Raw genomic sequence first — 15,626 nt, 5'->3', positions numbered from 1 at the left:
CTTTCAATAAAATATGCTCTTAGCAACTGTACAGTGAGTGTCCTTCTCATTTTGAAGGGAAAAACAAGAGTGGGAAGAGTGCATGAGGAAAGATGCCTAATTAATTTTCTCAAGGGATCCTGGATTAACCTGCGCTTTATTCAGTTTACATTCCCAAGAAGACACGAAAAAAGCAAGCATTGACTTGAATATATATTTGAAGAAAACATTACATTTGTGTGTGTGTGTGTGTGATGCTTTCACATCTTAATACAACTTTGAATACAGGCTTTAATATATTGATTACAAAAGATATTTGAAAAAATCTATCCTTTACAGCATTTCAATACGTACATACATCTAGCATAATTTTCTTTCAATGGTGCTACATGTAGTGTACATATGATCAGTACTGAGACAAGGTCAAATGAAACAGTAAACGTAGAGTTCACATAATTGTGTCTTATCCATGGATAAGAGTGTGACCATTCCTATGGCTTGAATTGCTTCCTTCCAGCATAAGTGGCTAAGCAACCATGTTGCTTTGCTACATGGTTTAGTGAATCATCTGAGCACAAGTATCGCTGGGCAGCTGCTGCTCTGATCTGCTTATCTCTCAAAAAAACAGAGAAGAGCTTTAGAAATGATCCATTAGAAAAAGAGTCTAGATACAAATATAAAACAAACTGTGGATCTTCTCTGGTTTATTGGTGAGAACAAACAAAGCAGCAACTGTGCTCAGATTCAGACAATATATAAAAATATGGAACAAAGCTTTGAGGATTATTTAGCTGACCCCACTGTAAACAGAAGTAGTAGGGCAACATGCACCAACATGTTGCTTGTAATCCATCAGCCAGGCTCTTCACAGTACTTTGCCTTATCGCATTTTGTGAACTAATCCAATGTAGTGTAGGAGCTTCATTTACACTCTCAGCATTTCCCATCCCCCCCCCTTTTTTTTTTTGGATGGACATGGTTACTGAATTTAAATATTCTCCATATTATCCTACCAGAAACATTACCCTACATGCAGTTTTATCCAGACTGGTGGATACCGAATATACAATCAACATGCAAGCCACATAAGCCAACCATGGTTAATATATACCCATTTTGCCCAGTTAGTTTATGGGGGCAGATTACAGAGAGCCAGTTTACACATTACACCTTAATTTCTCAGCACTTGACAACTGTCAGTGACAACAGTATATATACTGAGTACTGTTGGCCCTCCACATTTGCATGTTTATCATTTGCTGATTTGATTACTTGCAGATTTGATTAATATGTTATCTCTAGGAATCTCTAGGTACTACAGGGCAACTCTCTGAGGTCAACTTCTACTGGAAATTGACCACAGAGTTACACTGGAAGACCTAGGACTTCATCACATTCAGCTGGAGAAAATGAGGGAAATCAGGGAAAGGGTGGAGTTTCATGGGGTTCTGTCTTTAAATTAAACTGATGATATTCCTATCCCCATCACATCTCCTTTCCTCCAGTCTCTTTAAGACGTATCCATTTGATATGCCATCACACGGTAGAGGTTTTGTTTCCTCCCAATGTACAATTTTGATTAAATATATTTTAAAAAAATAACTCCAGATTATAGAAAGTGGTTTTAAATTAACCCTCATGTTTAAGCAAGTCTCTGCATTGGGCTGCATTCCTTCGCAGGTCTCAATCTTAAGACATTTCTATGGGATGTTTTCCTTCCCAGGTCCCTGTATTAAGATATTTCTTTGGGATGCTTTCCTTCCCACCTAGGAAGGAAGTGATTTTAAATTAACCCTGATGTTTCCCCAAGCCTCTACACTTGCGATTGTAGAAAGTGGTTTAAAATTGGGGAAATTGGCATTTCAGCTCCTACCACGCACGGCGTCCTTGTTTTATTTATAAGCGGGCAACAGGGATTAACATCACACGGGGAAACTGGCCATTTTGCCCAGCTCCATGTGGGGAATTGAAAAAGAAGTCGATTACCAATCAATTTAGGAATCATCAGAAAAACACACACTTTAGAAAGGGCAAAATACCTAGAACCCACAGCTGAAGCTTGCACCATGTGATAGGCTCCGTGGGTTGCTGATTCTTAAATGCTGGTTTTATTGCATGGGATGAAGTCCCTAGAGATTCTTAGAGATGTGTTCTCTCAGATGAAAAAATGGTTTTTATTTGTTTTTGTTTTGTTTTTGTTTTTTTACTATTGCGGGCTATTTTTTACTTTGTGTGTTCCTCAGCCCCATAAAAATAGAGGGCTTATCATAACTGAAACAAATCTGGAAATAGTATGAAAGTTCTATATGTAGTTCTATATCTGAGGTGCATTATTTTTGCAAACAAGTTACCATTTGATATTGTACCTACAATAGTAAGTACATATGGACCTACATTGTACTTTTGATCTGTCAGCAAAATTAGATACAAATATAAGATTACATCTAAATACATTATTTGATCCAAATACCTGCCAGGTGGAACTATCCTCTTTGATTCTGAACTCCCCACAAACTTTGTTTCAAAGGAAATTTCCTTCTATCCTTTATTGTCTTCCATATAGAGCATATAGTGCAGCCAGAAGCAAAAGACACTCCTTTTCCTTTAATAAGTCAACCCCTGTTGAATATCGCCTTCTACGCAGTTATTAAAAGCACAGGAAACCTGTCCTATTTTATATTTGGCCATACTTATGAAGATTTGGAACTCATTTGAATGCATGGAGTACATTTTCTAATAGCAATTACAGCATTCTGCATACTTTATCTGAAATAAGATGCGGATGCCCTCCGGATTACTTTTATTCCATTCCCTCTATGATTAATTGATTCAGTGTTTGGGTTGGTCAAAGAAATTCTCTTTTTTAGTAATTATTATGCAGCATTAGTGTACTCCATATCAGTGCTTTTTTACTTCATTCACTAAACCAGGATCTCTGTGGACACTTGCTTAGGAGTAAGTCCATCCAACACAAAAGAACTTACTTCAGAGTGAATATGCCTGATTTTTGCTTATCATTTCAAACATGCAAAATGCTGACATGTGACCTTCTCATAGTCTTCTTCTGTCTGGTACAGTGGGTAAAAGAGAGGGGGGAGGAGGAGATAAATAAGGAAGACTTTGTATTAAAGATAGTTAGCACGAAAGTCTCTCCATGTGGAAATAAGAAGCACAGACATCTTATCTATATCAAAAAGATGAAGTCCCCATGTTCTTATAATTTAGTATTTATATTTGAAAATGCAAAAAAAAAGTACAGATGTTCCATGGCTATGGTAACAAATATCTGAGGACCAATGGGATGCCTGAACTGAAACTTCTGTTTTACTCATAATAAATTCAAATGATTGCATTTTTTGTTCTTAATTTCCCCATAAAATGCTAGACTTCTGCTTATCAGATGGCTTCGGCCTTCCTTTCTAGGGAGGGAAAGAATATTTGAATTTATTTTAAGTGTCAAGGAACCCTCATAAGCTGACCTACTGGTCTGACAATAATCTTGGTGAATTTTGTGTGAAATTTGCACAGAATAAGTATCAAAGTAAGTGCAACTAGGCTTTGAAAAATGTGGAGAAAGAAAATTCTAAATTTACTCGTCACTCTCTTTGGGAAAAACGAATGAAGAATTATGTTCTTACTGCTTCCTTTGTGTTATGCTTTTAAAGCAGGTCTCTGTTGCTATTCTTGATTTTTAAAAGGTAGTGCTCTCTCTCTGTCCCTGTCTCTTTTGCCCTTTCTGATTGTTTCTTCTTCTTCCTCCTGTTTGAGCATTATGCATTTGTTCTAACCAGGTAAGTGTTCTGCTCCACTTACCTGGTTAAAATAATTGTGTCCTCTTGTCGTTTTAGTTCATGAGTGAAGAGGGATGCTTCAAAGTCAGGTCAAGGAATCAGAAACAAGGGAAACTGCAACCATATGGAGCAGAAGCCAGTCCCTTGACTTTGATTTGTGGTTGGTTGCTTGCTTTCTCCCTTGCTGCACAGCCTGGGGAATCAAAACACAAACTCACATTGTATTCAATACAAAAAAGTCAACTCAACTTTATGTAAAAGAACAGCAAAAAAATCTATACAAAATGGCAACATTGAGGTATTTCCACATGTTTTAGAGTTTATGGTTTCTGTCTTCTAAGCTATTTCAGATTACCAATATTTTTGCAGGTTCCTAAAGATGCTGTTTAATATTTAACAATATCAATATTTATTTTTAGAATTGTTATAATATGCCTTTTTAAGAGGACTCAGAGGGGTAAAATAAGAAAGGAAAAGAAAATGCATCTTGAATTCTTCTTTGGCCAAGGAATTATTACTTGTGATTGTCAGAAACTGACTGTAGTTGAAGCTGTTTTGCCTGATATTGGTTTTCACAGTATACATAGTTAAATAGCATTTGATATGTTCTTTCCAGGATCTGCAGTTAAGGTATAAACTTGCTTTTAGAATCTATTTATAAAAAGTCAACTTTAAAATGTCTATGCTTCTCTTATTATTTTAAGCCAAGCAGGTGAGGGAACATTTCATAACAAGATCTGAGCTAGATTACATCAAAGACCAATTTACCACCTCATCACAGTTACAATCCCCTTCCCCAATTTTATGGGCAGCAGCCACATAAACTTACTGGGAGTCATGGCTTCCATCAGGTGACTTCCGGTCATTGCTCCTGCTTCCGATCACAGAACTACAGAGCAATAGTGAAATTGGGCAGATCTGTAATCATGAGGAGCAATCATGAATTGAGCCAAAATAGCACTAAGGACCCGTTATTATGGCTCAAAACAACATGTGATGGGGTCCATGGCAGTCTCCGTTCTGTTTCAGAGCTTGCCATGGTGAAAAGGGGCGTTCCGATGGGCGATCCTTAGCAGCGAGCTGTCATCCCTCCTTACAGAAGTGCATAATAACTCCTTCCCTTTGCAAATTTCTTTTTAAAATTATTAATGATAGATATAGTGTAATAGAGGCATTGTAGAACAGAGAACAGGCAGTTTTCCTTTGCTGGTTTGTTTTAATTATAGTATTATACTTAGCAGTGTGCTGCCCCTGTTTATAGAAATGCATGATTTCCTATGGAACAAAGTGGTTTAAAACAGCATCCCTGTTTCAAGGGACCAATGGGTTTTGATGCAGAACAGTTGGATCCCATGGAAAACAATGGTTTAAAATAGCATCCCTGTCTCAAGAGCCCAACGGGCTTAGTTGCAGATCTATTGGATCCCATGGAAAGCAGTGTTTTAAAACAGCATCCCTGTCTCATGGGTCAAGTGGGCTTAGCTGCAGAACTATTGCATCCCATAGAAAGCGATTCTGGCAGATTTGCATGAAGAAAAAAAAGCTGGAAGTGGAGACTTATTGCCTATGTATGATGTAGAAGATACCAGGTGCCTACAGGGAAGCACTAAAAGTCTGATGAGAAGAGAATGAATGAAAATGAGGGAGGGAGGACTGGAAGGTAAGATCAGCTCCTAATCCTTTCTTTACTTAGCTTAGCAATGCCTCTCAATACTTCGGTCTGATAAGTTTCTTAGTCTTGTATTCTTCTGTATTGACTAACTATGTTCTATAGGAAACCCTGAGTAGGATGAGAATGTAATAATTATCTCCTGCTTATGTTCTCCGGGAACTGATATTGAGATGCAAGCCCAATAAAATACTGGATATTACATATAACTATCATGATGACTAACAGTTATTGGTAGAGCATTCTCATCTGTGAATTCATTGAATGATCTTTTAAAAATCTCAAAGACGGTAGCAGTTACTATGTGTTATTGTAATTAATTCCACTGAAAGATGTGCTGCCCTGAATTTTTCAATATTTGTCATTTTTGGATGAATGGATGAATTTTTCAATATTTGCCATTTAGGAAGGAAAGATATCCCTCATACACCATGCCTAACTTTAAACTTCTGTTATTTCTCTCTCTCTCTCTCTCTCTCTCTCTCTCTCTCTCTCTCTCTCTCTCTCTCATACACACACACACACATCATTGATGACAGCCTTTGCTTCTCCTGAAAAAGGAAGCATTCGACATAAATAATTAACCAATTTCTTATTCTAGGATTTGTATAAATATTGACCATTTAAAAGGTAGAGTGTACATACAATTGTTACAAAGTTTTTAATAAATATTTCCCAGTGTTTGCAAATAGTACATCTGTAGAATTTATTTAATAGGATGACATCCATGATTAAGCTGCTACACACAGCGGGCCTGAAATGATTAGGGAAATGCTTAGGGCACTTTTGAGAGGGCGGTATAGTAGTGCTTTTCAGTGAGCAGCTAACATGGAACAAGTCTTCATGACAAGTAAATGAAGTTTTGAAACTGTGTCTTGGGCAAAAGTGAAGCTCAGGAAAGTAATTTTTCAGCAATTTTCAGAATCAGGGATTCAGAGAATAGTAGGTGTTTTCCTTCCATAATATTGAAATTTCCCTAGGTGATGAAACATTACTGTTTGGACTATAGTGACCATGTTGGCCAGAAGCAGCCTCTGGTAGTGCCGTGGTTAAACCCTTGTGCTGGCAGGACTAATGACTTGAAGGTTGGGTTGCTGACCTGAAGACTGCTGGTTCGATTCCAACCCAGATGAGTCCCTCTATCAGTTCCAGTTCCATGCAGGGACATGAGAGAAGCCTCCCACAAGGATGGTAAAAACATTAAAAAAAAATCTGGGCATCCCCTGGACAATGTCCTTGCAGATGGCCAATTCTCTCACACCAGAAGCGACTTGCAGTTTCTCAGGTCATGCCTGATGCGGAAAAAAAATAGCCAGAGTTCTGGGAGTTGTACTCCAAGCAATTTTTGGAATCTCTCCAGTTAAACTGGTCACGTAACCTTGCTATCTCAGAGATTCTGAGAATAGTAGATAAAAGATGTTTTCCTTCCACAGTATTGAAACTTCTCTAGGTTAAGAAACATCAGTCTTTGGACTATAGTGACCATGTTGGCCAGCGAGTTCTGGGAGTTATACTCCAAGGAAAGCACTTTTCTAAATTTTCTATGAAATAAGTCACTCAACCCTAGCTGCAGTTTCCTCAGACTTTTTGTAAGATCTGCTTTCATGATGTGATTACATTGCTTCTTCTGCTTTGGGAAGGTACTTTAGCTTTTTGTTAAATGAAAGGCTTTAGAGTCAGCTAAATTCATTTCTTTGTGGAGTTCTAAGTCTCAAGAGAATTGGGAGAAAAAAGCTTTTGAAAAAATGCACACTGTTTTCTTTTGTTATGTTGAGATATTTTCTTCAATAAATATAGAGTTTCATTTATTTCAGAACAGAATATCTCTGTTCTCAAACTCTGAGCTATTGTTGCTGGTAAAATGCTACTGTATATTGTGACAGCTATGCCTGTGGATCTTTGGCAAGTTAATCTTGACAAATCCGTATTTTCCTCATTGTTACAGTTTATTCCTCCTGTAATAGTTTTTTTCTAGTACATTTTAACTGTATTTGTGTTTGAGCTTGGGGGGGGATTCTTTGAGTAAACCAACACTGTCAACTTGCTAGAAATGACTGTTTCTTCATTGCCACTAAAACACATGTTCATATGGCTGAACATTGGACTGCAAACAATGAGATCAGAGGAAAATTAAATGCAGAAACTGCTGACAATGACAACTATATTAATATGGAATTGATAAAAGGTTCATAGGAGTAACACATAATAATGAGATAATGATAAGAACCTGTTATCCTGATTATAACCTCTGCTGATAAACTAGAACTTCCTAATGTGAGATGATCTTTTAAAGTTTCTTTCCTCTACAGTGAGTGCATCTACACAGCAGAATTAATACAGCTTGACACTACTTTAACTGCCATGGTTCAGTGCAACAGAATCATAGGAATTGTGGTTGTGCAAGATCTTTAGCCTTCTCTGCCAAAGAGTGCTAGTGCCTCACCAAGGATTCCATAGTATGGAGCCATGGCGATGAAAATGGTGTCGAACTTTATTAATTCCACAGTGTAGAGGCATCCAAGGATTAATTCCAGGTGGAGCAGGAGTATTTCAAGATCAATTGTGACAAAGTGTCCAGAACAACTGAAATGTCTTCCTGTTGGTTTTAATATTCCCAGTTCTGATGTCAGATGTGTGCCCATTTCTCCTTTTGTTTGTCCTGTTTGCATGGGTCAGGCTAAGATATGCCTATAGCAATGTCTTGAAGCAGTCTTGCTGTTTCTAACTCTGCCTTTTTGAGTAAACTAATAATAGTTGGCAATAGCAGCAGTAGGATGGTGCCTTCAGTCCTTCCATATGTACAGTTAACAGTTCTCAAGAGGAACCATCAGAACGGGAATCTGTGGTGAGATTGTGATTTTTAGTACTCTTTCTGGAAATAGATTCCACATTCAGTCTTCTTCTTTCCTCAGATGCTTTATAATTTGACAAGAGTTTCAGTTCCTGGGCTATTACATATAAGACCAGAGCAACTAGCAATTAGCACTATTGCTCATTACCTTTCTGATTCTGCAATCCATTGGATCTGGTTCCTATGTCCAAGTCAGATTATGCTTTAGATTTAAAATTCTGGGAAAACAGGAGGTGTCTGTAGCATTAGCCTAGGTAGCCCAAGGGGCCTGGATATTGGTGGTTGCTAGTCCATGTGGCTTAGCTTTGTCCACTAATCCATACTTGCAGTAGTATTAGGATGCTGGTATAAGGGATTCATCCCTTCAGTTAAACTGCTGCCCGCGTTGGGTAACTATACCCTAGACTAGCCACTTCTTCATTACTGAAAGAGAGAATGCATCACACACACATTTATTTGCAAGCCAGGATATATTTCCTTAAAATATGCATATTGCAACATGCATATAATTGCTGTAATTTACATCTTGCCATAGTGTGGAAGGCTATGACCATGGTTCCCAGTTATGATTTCACTTTAACGGCCATACTGTAATTCCATTCTGTAAGGAGAAGTGCCTCAACGAACTACAAACAGAGGATTCCATAGGATGCTGCCATGACAGTTACAGTGAAATATAGCACTATAATTATACCATGCAAAAGAGCCCCAAACTACATACCCCATGATTCCCTAGGTTATTGATGTGACAGTAAAATGAAATCATAGTGAACTGACTTTGTAATGTGAAAGGACCCCAGGTTTGCTTTTCAGGTACTAATTGCTGATCAGAAGCTTCCAGTTTATTTTGTCTCTCCTTAGGGTTCTTTATCTTTAAAGTTAAGTAAATTAAACAACCCTTATAGTGAACTGTCATGTGGAAAGGAGGCCACGTGGCTTCCTACTGAGGGTTGCACTTTGAATCTGTTCATAATAAAACTTCTTACTTTCCACCCCACATATTGTTGTTCTGCTGCAACTTCACAATTCAGTGTATTAATTGGCCACTAGTTGTATGCTATGGATTCTGATTGGTCATGGGAGGGATTATTATTTAATTTTGTCATGATACATGTTTAACATCAGTAATCCCCTTCAAATTTCCATTTTTTTACTTTTAGCAATTTAGATTATTTTCTTTCATTGCAGTGTTTGCTGTTATAATTTATGCTTTGGTTCAGGACGGAGGACATGACTTTGGGTCTTTCCTATGTTTGCCAAAGTTGGGAAATGCCTGAGAACTTTTCTTAGGCTCCAGTCCTTCTCCACATTTTGTGTCAGGGTTAATAGTTGGATCAGTTCCAATTCAGAAACTATCAGCACTGTTTTCATGGCCATCAAATGTTTGTTGTCTTGTCACAGCAATGGCCACAGAGCTCCAAAGTACTCCTAGTCATTTCCCGTCATCTTTGCCAGCACTTGCACTAGTGTGACTTGGAGACGGGAGGGGGGAAATGAGGGATCGTATGTGCCAGGCATGGAGACGGGGGAGGGGGGCTTGAGGGGTTTGAGCCCCCCCCCGAAATTCTCAAGGTGGTCCGTAAGAAGGCCTTACATTTATTATTTAAACTGTTATGTTTATTCATATCATGATCTGATCACCATGCTCAATATATCCCATATGCATGGGGGTATTGGGACAACAATACAAAATATTTGCTAGGGTAGATCCTCTCCCACTCAGACTCAGCCCCCCACCCCCCACCCCAAACCAAGATCCCAGCCCCTCTTGAATCAAAAAACTGGCTATGGGCCTGGTATGTGCCATCCCATGTCTCCGGACAGTGAAGCAGGTTCAACTCCAATGGACAATGTGGACTTCCCACTGCAATGGCACAGAGGCTGGCAGTAATCCACTCCAGATCAACCTTGGGGTATATGGTCATATAAATGCAACCTTACTCATATTTTCAGTCACGTCATACACATGCAGTTAGATGGGCAGAAATGCATGGAAAAACAATTTCAGTGCACACTGATAAGAACTTCTTTGAAGATGGCACAGATATTTCCATTCAGGGCGATCACATGAATCCGACATAACGGTATTTTCAGGTGACATGAATGCGCTCACAATTATAGATGTGCATGCCATTTCCCCCCCTCATGGCTTGGTTTTAATACAGTTTCTTATGATGGCATGTCGTCCTTAGAGGAAATTGTCTCATGAAAGTGGTCGGTGCTATCATAAGCAGTGCTAGTATTATTATAGCTTTGAAGAGTGGCAGATCTATTGCTTATCCATTTCATAATATGTTTTTTGGAGGATGCAGTCAATGATACTTAGAGGCTTTATTATCTTTTGGGGGAGTTTAAAATTGTTTTCACACTTCCAGCACAGCCTTCATTAGCTTGTCATAAACAAGTTTTCAGTATTAGATTGTATTGTAAGGTGTTAAAAACCATCCTACTTTTGTTGTATTCCTTCATTAGCGGAATATCTTTAGAAAAAAGGTAAAGTAATAGAAAGCGGAATACTTGCTTTAAACTACAAAATTTGTATTCTGTCCAGAGTTCCATTTCCCAGGGAAGATATCTGAGAATTTGGTTGTCGGTTTCTATTTATCTTGCCATGAAGTATATTGATGAGAGAACTAAAGTCAGATGCTGTTAAAACAAGACATAAAATAATGATTAATTCTTTTTATAAATTCCAGTTTGCTCCCAAGTATAGCAGTTTTTAGATGGTATTGTCAATAGAACACTTTCCAATAAACCTCCATTATCAGAAGAATCTGCTTTCTCCATAGTACCGGGGGGAAATGCCTATTACCATCCTAAACTGGTAGCTTTAAAAGTCCATAGTAGCATATTTCTCTTCCCAAGGATGGAAACTGGTTAAGATCATATCTTTAAATATAGTTGTGTCAAGCAGTAGCTATGAACCAGGAACTATAAATGTAATTAGGAGTAAGTATTCCAGGTGGCTGACAGAAATGCTTTTCGGAGTGTCCATTGAAACTGGAATGGAGGGATAAATAAAGAGGAGGATCAAAGGAATGGTGCAAAGCTGGCAGTTGTAAGCACTAAGGAAAATTTTAGCCTCCGTGTGACTTTATTAAGAGTTTTCACATCAAAGTGAAGGACACTGCAGTCTAATCTTTTATAGGTTTTCATGGAGGTAAGCCCCATTGTGTTCAGTAGGATGTACTTCTTGATAGGATGGTGCAGGATTGTAGGAACAGCTACATTTTTAGAGTGGGCAAAGAAACTAAAAATACATATTCAAGAATTTAGCATGAAACAAGGCATAGCTTTAAAAATGAAACATGGCAATAACAGATGGATTATATCAAGATCAGTATGGTGGTAAGTACAAATTACCATATTTTACGGATCTTGAAATGTTCGCTTTGCAAATGAATTCAATTATTCTGAATGTCAAAGATATGGAAATTTATTTGTGAAATAGCACTAATATCTGAATTTGTTTAATTCATTGAGCTAACATTGATTAACTCATTATCGAAGGTGTTAGTTCTTTTCAGAGAATGGCAAGGCAGTTTCCACAATTGAGTCTTAGGGTTACATTTTAGTATGGATTCCTTCTAATGTGTTCTTTTTGTCGTTTCAAATTTACCTTCTTCCAGACTGAATTTTTCTCCTCCAGATAGATACAAAACCCAAAATATGATTGTTACCCAGGCATGGCATGGGCCCAATACATCTCTCAGGTTGGGAAAAGATGTCCTAAAATGGGCTGTCATTTTACAACCTATTCAGTGAAGTTTTCTCACTGCTCTGTGTCTCTAATCCTTTTGAATACTGACTACTAGAAGGCCTGAACAGGAGGATGCTGTTTGGTTGATATTCTAGTTGTAAACTTTCCACAATCATCAAGTTGGTCCCCTGAGAACAGAGTGCTGAAGCAGATAGTTTTTAATACTCCAGTTACGGTGTTGCAGATACTTTTCTCCATCATGGTGATCCTTATGTTCTTCACTGCCTAAAGCAAATTGGAATCCCTAAATCAGGCTATAGTTTCTAAGGTAAAATTGATCCTGCCCATGCTAATTGTCTTTGTTCAAGTCTTCTGATTTCTTCCATCCCACTTCTGCCCATATTCAAGCATGTACTGTGGGTCATCTGAATCAATGAAAAAGAAGGTTCAAGGAATGTTTTCCTATTTGTACTGTACTGGAAGCAAGCCATGCCACAGATACACCACCATACACATCAGCGGCTTCTCGGTTGGGGTTGTAATAGCCCTGATTTCACAAACACTGCTAACAATCATACGGATGGAGAAGGAGTATCAGGAGGGAGTCTAGGAACATAGTTCAGGATTCAATCTACAGGATTTATCCTAATGGGTGTATCTATAATCACAACACTGCTCCCATGTATAGGCAGTCCCCAAGTTACAAACATCTGACTTACAGATGACCCATAGTTAAGAACAGAGGTGAGGCAACAGGAAGTAATATAAATCTACCTCTAGGAAGGGGAATTCACTCTTGAAAGAGTTATCATGGGGGAAAGGTGTCTTCACTGAAGCTTTCTCACCAATCCTTGTTTCCACAACAAGCCAAACTTTTCAATTCTCACATAGACAGAAGGTGAGGTGAAATCTTCTGAACAGGGGCACAGATAGCAAAACAAACACAACAGGGGTATTAACCCTTCCCTCTGCTATCAAAAACTTTTTTTACTGGAGTTACACTTTAAAATGTACCTCTTTCAACTTACATACAAATTAAATTTAAGAACAAACCTATAGAACCGATCTTGTTCGTAACTTGGGAACTGCCTGTAAAAGAAATATTCTCTAAGCCAGTGTTTCTTCAACCTGTGGGTCCCCAGGTGTTTTGATATACTGTTTTTAAGGCATCAAATAGTTGCCTATGTGTAAAGCCCCCTTGAGTCCCCTCCGGGGTTGAGAAAGGCAAGGTAGAAATGTCATAAATAAATAAATAAATATCCCAGAAATCCCAGCCAGTTTACCAGCCAAAACATCTGGGGACCGGTTTAAAACCACTGCTCTAAGCAGATAAAAGGAGCCCTTTTATACTAATGTTGGCAGCTACATATTGAGGGCAGTGCACGTGCAAAGGACCTATCTAAGGTGCTAAACTTTATTGTTTGAAAAAATATTAGGCCCCTCAAAAACTCCAGTCTGTCCTGGAGGGGTCAATTTACAACAATAATGCTCAACTTGGGGTCCCCAGATGTTTTTGGCCTTCAGCTCCCAGAAATCCTTGAAGCTGGTAAACTGGCTGGGATTTCTGAGAACTGTAGGCCAAAAACATCTGAGGACCCTAGGTTGAGAACCACTGGTTTAAAAAGTGGTGCTTGGAAACTCCTATTCAAGGATAATAGCATGGGCTTATGGTGTCTTTCAGCATCCCTCCTTGTCTTCCATGGCATTTTATATACCTGTATATGCATGAAACCTTTGGGAGAAGTTACAGGCTGAAGTAAAAAAGCTTTAGCTGGCTGGATATTGTTCTCTAGGTTTGTTGATGTATTTTAATCATGTGCTTATATTTTAATTATATTTCTACTTGTATTTCAGTTTTGTTTCTGCTAGAGGCATCAAGTACCAGTTATGGCAGAAATGCAGAATATTAAATAAGACCACAGAAGTAGCATATGATATTTCTTTACTAACTAACTAACCCAGGGAGCCTGTGCATGCCAGCGTGAGAGAACATATGTAGATAATGCAAAATAACATTTTTGTTGATTTCTCAAGCTGCTGAATGCTATTTTGTGTCATGCCACAGACAACGTGTTTTTTTTTAAAAAGCGGGTGCAATTTCTCAATGCAGTCTGCTGTGTCTTTTACAGAATTCAGTCAGGATCCTATCTCAGCACCGGTTGGTTTACCTTAATTCTGGCCATGGATGCTTGCTACAGAATACATGTCTATGGGATGATAAATGACACCTACTGCAAGTAAGATCACAGGAAATTATTTTCACGCATCTACAATTCGAATGCCTTGTCAAAATTTCACAATTCATTTTAATGTCATAAATCCAAGAAATGGATTAGGACAGCATTTCCCACACTGCACCCCAGTAATCGGTACTGATGTGGCACTTTATTGTCAGTGTATTTAGTTCCCCAGTGGCATGTGGTATTGATTAAATAAAAGCATTTAGCAAAGTTGAATGTCAAATGTCACAAATAACGTTTAAAATCAAAGACTTTCTGCCAAAGAGGAATGAAATGGGGAAACAGAAAACCTACCTGTTTGCTTTTGAATACCTCTTGCACTACTAGAGTGTTCCACCTAAGAAGAACAAATTTATTTTCTCCCAGAATCCAGCAAACAAATGAGAATAATATGAACTGATTTGCCCTGATTCAGCTCAGCACATCCACCCCTATAAGCAGACAGACTTCTATTGATGTACTGTATCACTTAGAAGATCAAGAACCACAGGCATAAATCAGATGCATATTAAAATGCACATTGGAATGAACACCCAAGTGTGAATACTTTCCATTTGCATTGCATTGCTTTGCTTTCCACTGGATGCCTCACAATTTGGACACTGTTTATCACAAGTGATGAAATACTTTTTTTTGAAAAATGTCAATGGGTGCTGACTCAGGGCAATTGTCTGAAGATATCTGCCTGCAATTACCCCATATACTCATGTATAAATCTAGAAATTTTAGAAAAAAATCCAACCCCAAATATGGGCTGACATATCTCCTGAACTTAACTCTTATCCCAGAGGGAACTATACTCTTCTCTAAGTAGAGTGGTGAAAGGAGAGAGCTTATTCCATCCCTGGTAAACATAAAAGAAGCACCAACCACTTTTATCCCCTGCGGCTTTTTGAATACAACAGCTGGGGCAACTGTCTCCGCTAAAGTGGCATTAGGTTTTTTGCCCTCTTCGCAGATTGACCCTTGATGTATACATGATGTAGACTTATACATCAGTATGCATTTTAAATTTCCCCAAATAAAAAAATACCAAAATATATTGAAAAATTTCTCTGCTTGTAGTTTGGTAATGACAGATCTAAATAAGGGAGCAGATCTAGCCATTGGAATCAGTATTTTCAGCTTTCCAGTCAAAAGCCAGAGCCTGATGGGTTTACAACATGGGGGTTTCAGAAAAAGCTTAGAATTATTTTTGAGCTACAAATCTCCAGCAGCATGGGGGCTGGAGATTTCTGAGATTTGTAGCCTAAAAGTAACACAAAATGACAGGAGAAGCAGGAAACAAATCACAAAATAATAGAGTTGGAAGAGACCTCATGGACCATCCAGTCCAACCCCCACAATCTGGGCATCTGAATCATTTAATATTCATGAGTAATAGAATGGATACTAA

General features: G+C 38.3%; 1 protein-coding gene across 2 annotated transcripts in view; it reads left to right on the top strand.

Annotated features, from left to right (window-relative positions):
• The window catches only part of st6galnac3 (ST6 N-acetylgalactosaminide alpha-2,6-sialyltransferase 3), a 457,135-nt gene that overhangs the window by 426,193 nt on the left and 15,316 nt on the right, over positions 1-15,626 (top strand). For both annotated transcript variants that reach the window (XM_062978134.1, XM_008114114.3), the window contains one exon: positions 14,120-14,227. In XM_062978134.1, coding sequence (XP_062834204.1) covers positions 14,120-14,227 — 108 coding nt within the window. The remainder of the gene's footprint in view (positions 1-14,119; positions 14,228-15,626) is intronic.

The sequence above is a fragment of the Anolis carolinensis genome, chromosome 4 (assembly GCF_035594765.1).
Source record: "Anolis carolinensis isolate JA03-04 chromosome 4, rAnoCar3.1.pri, whole genome shotgun sequence".
Lineage (NCBI taxonomy): Eukaryota > Metazoa > Chordata > Lepidosauria > Squamata > Dactyloidae > Anolis > Anolis carolinensis.
Note: the sequence above shows the minus strand (reverse complement) of the source record. Positions and strands in the feature narration are given on the sequence as shown.